The sequence below is a fragment of the Rhinopithecus bieti genome, unplaced genomic scaffold, assembly GCF_001698545.2.
Source record: "Rhinopithecus bieti isolate Rb0 unplaced genomic scaffold, ASM169854v2 scaffold_76255, whole genome shotgun sequence".
Lineage (NCBI taxonomy): Eukaryota > Metazoa > Chordata > Mammalia > Primates > Cercopithecidae > Rhinopithecus > Rhinopithecus bieti.
This window is the reverse complement of record NW_016828245.1, coordinates 105185-112330: the sequence shown is the minus strand read 5'-3', so window position 1 is coordinate 112330 and position 7146 is coordinate 105185. Positions and strand designations below refer to the sequence as shown.

General features: G+C 42.0%; 1 protein-coding gene across 1 annotated transcript in view; it reads left to right on the top strand.

Annotated features, from left to right (window-relative positions):
- Positions 1-315: 315 nt before the first annotated feature.
- Positions 316-7146, top strand: part of LOC108523666 (dmX-like protein 2) — a gene marked incomplete at its 3' end in the record, with an annotated part of 105484 nt that continues 98653 nt past the window's right edge. Inside the window, exon 1 of the mRNA XM_017864385.1 lies at positions 316-692. Coding sequence (XP_017719874.1) covers positions 606-692 — 87 coding nt within the window. The remainder of the gene's footprint in view (positions 693-7146) is intronic.

Sequence of the window (7146 nt, the reverse complement as noted above, 5' to 3'; positions counted from 1 at the left end):
CTCCGTCCGCAGCGGCTGCAGCCCTGGAGGCTCCAAGGGAACTCCCGCACGTCTGCGCGCGCAATCCCGGGACCGAGGGTCGGCGCGGCGCGCGCAATTGCCCTGGAAACCACGGCGCGCGCACGCGCAAACGCGGGGCGTGGGGAAAAGACTGAACTGAGAGCTTTGCCGCTGGAGCGGGGAGCGGGGGCTCTACCTCCCGTCGACCGTCGCTCCCCCGCGGTGGGCGCGCGCGCCGGCCCGCTCCCTCGGGCGGAGCGTCCCTTGCTGCAAGCTCCCAGCTCGCGCGTTCCTCCTAGTGCCCTCCCCCGCCTCACACGCACCCTTGCCCTCCTCCCGCATTTGTGCGCCGGTGCAGCAGGCAGTGGGAACATCCGGGCATTTCCGCAGCTGAGCGGCGACCCGGGCGGCGGCGGCGGTCGAGGAGCTCCCCCATGGCAGGGACGAGGCGGAGGGAAGGCGAAAGGGGGGCGAGGAGTTAAGCCGGAGCCTCCGCGGGGCGGGTTTCCGAGGGAGGCACAGAGGGAAGCGGCTCTCGCGGCCGGAGGGCCGGGCGCGGGGGTCGTCGCCCCTCTCGCGCATTCTGTACAGCCCGGGCTCCGGAGATGCATCTGCATCAGGTCCTCACTGGGGCTGTCAACCCTGGAGACAACTGCTACTCCGTGGGCAGCGTCGGGGATGTCCCCTTCACGGTGAGCGGCGGCCGGGAGCCCGAGGGGAAGATACCAGGATCCAGACGCGGGGGCAGGGACCTCCTGTCCAGGGCGCACGCCTCCTCAGGAGGCTGTGAGGTGTTGGTGGGCCCCACCCGTGGCCCCTTTGCAGCCTTGGGTTTGAGTTCCCCGTGGGACCGTGGGTGCTGCCTCTGGTGTAGGAAATCACCCGTTAGGGGAAAGGCTTAGGAATCCATCGCACTCTCCACCCCCAGCAAACGGGCCCGAGGTGGCTGGACTAGAAGGTTCCTCCTAGGGCGGCTCTTGGGTCTGCGGTAGAGGAAGGTGGTGGTGCCGCTGAAACCCCAGAGCGTCCGTTTCGCACCTGCTCTCGGCGTGGAGGCGAAGAGACTTGGTGTTGGTTTCGGAACGTGGAGGCGAAGAGACTTGGTGTTGGTCTCGGAGCCTGGAGGCGATGCTGCGCCTTGGCTCCCCCTGCCCGCTGTGCTAGGGCAGCTTGGAGCTGCTGGAGTCTGTGGCTTTAAGTCTAACCCTGTGTATCTCCTGATAATGCAGGATCTTAATTCCAACAAGAAGATAGAAAAATTCATCCTCTGCGCCCGAAAGATTTAGCATGGAAGGGTTAGAGTGACAGTGACTTGGGGAGCTATCTCATTTATCAGGAGGTCGTAGTTTGGTAACCCTCCTAGGTAATACTTTAATTTGTAAGGTAGCCTTTTTTTTTTTTTTTTTTTTTTAAATATAGTAAGGCAATGTGAAAAATTTACGACAGTGCTTGTTTGTTTGAGAAAAGTGTGTGTATACATAACGTTTTAGAATCTCCTTAAAAGCTGGGTGAAATAGACATGTTTCTCAAGGAGATTGGATTCATCAGTCCTTTTTGAAAATGGAAATGTTCAAACCAAGCCCTGGAGCTTTGTTTACTCATAGTCTCCCATAGATTAATATGAGTTCTTTTTTAAATAACGAAATTTATACGTGGTCTTCCTTAAAAGGAACTGTAGGCAGCCAGACCTTTATTAAATACATTTTGTTATTGATAACCATTCTTCTTGATAAAATTGGAAATAGCATAATAGTATGCTTTTTAGACAAGGAAAACCCTTTGATCTGATGTCTGCTTTCCAACAGTGTTTTTAAAACTGCAGAAAATAAAGCTTCAGCAAAACTGCAGAATCATTATGTAGCAGTGCATTCTGGAACAATTTATTTTTTTGACGTTTTGTGATACATTAACCCCAGAAGATTGCTTTTTAGCCACTTTAATTTTTTAGTGTAATCAACTTGGCCTAGCTCCAGTTTAGAACGAGCCCTTTAAAAACAGGGTTTGCCTGCTTTATATTGTTACGCCTATCACTATCACTGGTGTCATCTGTGTTTTATGTACATGTGACTTAAAAGATCCATATAGAACTGAGCTTGGTCTTCAAGTGTGTGGAGAATCTTTTGGGGATAGAGAGAAGAAATTTCCCTGTTCCCCAGTAGTGCAGATAGGAAGTTCCTCAGGGTTAGAAGAGTGGGCCTCTTTCATCAAGAAACAAAGCTGGAATCTTTGGTTATGGATATTTTCTTGCTAGAATGGTGGTGATAGTTTTCTGCTTCCATCTGAAGTGGAGTGCTGTCTCACTGCAGGTCTGGTATGTAGAACTAAATAAACGGGTTCAGATGCAGCCTGGAAAAGCCTGTGTAAGAACTGTTAGTGCTGTGCAGGTGTGGTTATGCTGTAGGCCCCTTGTGACCAGATGCTTAGAGTCATTTTCAAATCTTTTTGCACCTCCCTAATTCAGCCTTTCACAAAGTCTAGTTGACTCTCTGCACTGTCTACCAGATTTACTCCTTTTCATGTCCTTAACCACCACCTTATCTTACAGTCTTTGAAAGCTTTCAAAACTGAATTTTCTGACACTCATGTCTAATAACTTCATCCTCCACACCGCTGCTAGGATAATTTTCTTCAAGTATCATTTTACCATATCACTCTTGGCTTAAGAATATGTAGTTGTTTCTAATAGCTGTGTTACGAAATACAAACTTGTCAAATATTCTCCATCTTTGACTTTATATTTAATTATATGTACTCCTCACTTTGGCCCCTCTGTTACATACTGATCTTCTTACTCTAACCTGCATTTTTATGTTGCAACAAGACAGTCCTTTTGGTCTTCCAAATTCGACTCAAAATTTACCTGGTTTAGGATGCCTGCCTTTGACACTGTTATTTTGGTCTTTTGACAAATACAAATACAAACCCATTTTGCACACCACCTCATTTTAATACCTTAGTTTTGAGTGTACTGATCCAGTTATAATTTTGTCATGAACTGGAGATGACCTCTTGGGCTTTGTGAAAAACAGATTGGGCAAAAAAAAAAAAAAAAAGAACAAGCTGCTTTCAAGCACTGTACAATCAACTAACAAATACCTGAATTCCTATATTTGTATAGTAAAAAGAAAAAGCAAGCTCCTTTTCATGGAGCATGTCACTTGATTTTAGAGCAATCAGATGAAGAAGCTTTAGTTCTGGATCAGATGATTAAAAGGGTGACCAGCTAGGACTTGGAATGAAGGTCTTGTGACTTCTCATGGTGTGGGCTTTTCTTTGTAGTATTTCCTTCTTAATATCAGAGTGCCTGCTTTGGAGAGGGCGTGTGGGTGCGTAGGTAGGTTAGTGGATGGATGGAAGGCCTCCCAGCCAGACATAGTGTAGAATACTGTCTTGCAACTAACTGATGATTCTTAGCTGATGTTGTGTTTCATGGTAACCTGAGAACCTTTTCAAAATACAATACATACTTTATTTCAGAATCTAAAATTGATACATCGTTGAACAGAATTGTTCTAAAAGGATTTTGAGTTTATAACATTGTAATAATTGAAAGAAAGAATGTGTTACATATTTTCCTGTGTGTGGCGGGTGGCGTGATTGGTTGGCTGTGAATGACTGCTTGATGTCATGATGTCCCAGTTTGTGCAATATTGACATGGTAGTGCAGTCTGTAGTAGACAGTCTCAGCTGATGTCTGTGGTTTTAGTGGTATCATGTAAGCAGTGATGCTTTTCACTTGTGTTAGGCAGTGTACAGCTGTTTTCTTAAACATTGAATTGTGATTTCATAAATGTAGCTGTAGATACCACATTTTAAAACATCACCTTTTGAACAATTTTGTTCTTTTCAGTGTAAGATCTAGGTTTTGGAAATGTTATCCTGCAATGAGTCCAATCTCTGGTAGTTCAAAGAGATGATCTTCTCCTGTGTATGTGCTTTATTGTACTTTATTTTGCCTTTAAGACATTTCTAACTACCCTTCAGTGAATGTTTTGAGGGTTTATGCAACAGATATTGTAAATTTCTCATTATTTATGTTATTACTTTTCTGAAAGATAGGCCTTGGCTATTTTTAAACTTTACTGCACATATTAAAATATTAATTGAAATAATCATACATGATGATTTTCAAATTAAAAATTCATTTGGCCTTAAGGTTTGCAGACTATTTTCAGATGTGGGCAGTGACTATTATTCTAGTCTGACATGATTTCAACACATTGATGAACGTTTACAAAAATTAGTAAGTCATTTGCACTCTTAGGGAATTTATAATATACTGGCAGAGATTAAAATGATTTATATAATTATAACATAAGGCAGATGGAAGAGATTGTAGTTGGGAAAACAAGAAGAGGTTTTATGGAAATTAAGATTTGGAAAGATAAGAACAACAGAAGCAAAGGAATGGCATAATACAAAGGATAAATTATTGAGTGACTGTTGTCTTTGCAAAAGTTACTTTTTAACCACAGGACTTCTTCATTAAATAATAGACACTCTTAGAATGTTGAAAAAATATAATTTTCAAACATTACCTGTAGCTTTTCAGGAAAATATACCTAGTATTCGACGTTCGATTTTTTATTTTAATTAAAGTACCAACAAAAGGTTGGAAATAAATGGAAAACCATTCATTTAAAATTAGAAGATAATGTTGTATAACCTCTTTTATGGCATTTAGATATGTCTTAACTCTATTGTAGAATAACATTTCAGTCCTAGAGTTATGGCAACACTAAACCTTAAAAATAATCAACCAGTTTATACATTTAGCAAATGTCCAACACATAGGTGTGCTAAGCTTTGTGGGTATTAAAAAAAAAAAAAAAAAGAATTGCAAGACATAGTCTTGATTTCAGGGAGTTTACTGAAGAAGTGTAGGATTCTGGTAATCTAATAGGAGAGTAAAAGACATGTACCTAATAACCACAGTAGGCCAGCTGTGCAGTATTACCAGCATTTAAGTGGGAATTCAGGAAGACTAAGAGATAACTTTTGGCCAGGGGAATCAAGCAGTTGGTTAGAAACATGCTTCTGTACTGGCTGGTTATTAATGTGTCAACCTGTGCTGAGAGGAAAGCGAAAGACAGAAGTCAAGAATTTAGAATGGACTTGTTTTCTAAGAGAAATTGGCCTTTTTGTTCTTGGCGTGTAGTTTCTTGTTTATTTAAACGGATACATTTAAAACCTTGTGGGCTTGGGCTTCCTGTCAGCCAGTACTTGAATATAGGGTTATATAAGTTCTTATGTCCCTGTGTAGCTTGTTAATTAGCCTTCCTGCTTGTAGCAAGAAGACTCCTAGCAATTACTGAGAAACTCTGGTAAGGTTCTGAATAATGTCTTCCCCAAAAATGGGAGGTCAGAGACCAACTACTTGTATGGTGTTGTCTAAATCACTTAACCATGTTTAGGTCTTTGATCTGTAAAAGAAGTTCTTAAAGATATTCTTTAAGTATTTAGACCACGAATGACAATTATATGGACTTCTCTAGAGATTTTCAGGGGCGAAAAGAGAAAATGGACTAGAAACATGAAGTGGTTGTGTTGAAGTTGGCACCTGACAGATAATAATTGCCTGTGAGGAGGAGCCTCTTGATTACGTTTTGGGCCTTGGCACCTGACAGATAATAATTGCCTGCGACTGCCATAGTACAGTATTGGGTGGGAGATGGGGCCAGTGTGATAGTGTTTAGGTTCTCCTTTCACAGCTTTCCTTTTCCCATGTAATGCCTTTATTCTTTTAGTTTCTGTTCTTAGGATTTGGGGGATTTAAAAGACTACTTTAGAAATTATAATCAGATTATCTTAACTTGGATCTCAGTAAATTTTTAGAACAAATCAGAGTCTCAGTATTTAATTATCTGAAAGAGCACAGGATGTTGGTAACAACCATAATGGCACAGTGGAAAAACAAGTCATGCCTGACCAATTTAATTTCCTTCTATAAAAGCAAGGCAGTATTTAAAATGGGATAGTAATATAGAATATCTGAAATTCAGATTTAGTCAGACTTCTCTAGCTTGTCAGTTTTTTATTTTTATTATTATTTTTTGAGATGGAGTCTCACTCTGTCACCCAGGCTGGAGTTCAGTGGCACAGTCTTTGCTCACTGCAACCTCCATCTCCTGGATTCAAGCGATTCTCCTGCCTCAGCCTCCTGAGTAACTGGGATTACAGGCGCGTGCCAACATGCCAGGCTAATTTTTGTATTTTTAGTAGAGACGGGATTTCACCATGTTGGCCAGGCTGTCTTGAACTCTTGACCTCGAGTGAACCTCCTGCCTTAGCCTCCCAAGATGTTGGGATTACAGGCATGAGCCACTGCACCTGGCCATTTGTCAGTAATTTTAAAAAACAAATTTGGAAGCCAAATATTTTAGTAGAAGTGTTAGGGTTTTCAATCTTTTCGAGTTTGTAGAATCCTTTTGCATTATATTAGTGCTCTGAAACCCTGATCCATGATGTCACTTGGTATTGAGGGACCAAGTACAATTTAACAAAGGTGGTATGACTGTATTCACTCTTTCTTAAAGAGTAAGCTATGATGGTTTTCACTTGTGTTTAGGCAGCATACAGCTCTTTTCTTAAACATTGAATTGTGATTTCATAAATGTAGCTGTAGATACCACATTTTAAAACATCACCTTTTGAACAATTTTGTTCTTTTCAGTGTAAGATCTAGGTTTTGGAAATGTTATCCTGCAATGAGTCAAATCTCTGGTAGTTCAAAGAGGTGATCATGTAATCCTGGAACTTGATGTAAATATGAAACCAGTTGCCTGAACTTCTTATTTTTTTGTGTGTGGGTTTTTGTTTTCTTAAATTTCTTTTTTTTTTGTTTGCCTGCAAGTTGTATTCTCACATCTTCTCATTTCATGATTCCTGAGGCTTCCTTTAATGCTGTCTACCCCTAGTCCTGAACACCTAAAAAATGTAATGGTTATCTTATCTCTTTCTTTTTTTTTTTTTTTTGAGACAGAGTCTTGCTCTGTCGCCCAGGCTGGAGTGTAGTGGCACAATCTCAGCTCACTATGAGCTCCGCCTCCCGGGTTCACGCCATTCTCTTGCCTCAGCCTCCTGAGTAGCTGGGACTACAGGTGCCCGCCACCACGCCCGGCTAATTTTTTGTATTTTTAGTAGAGG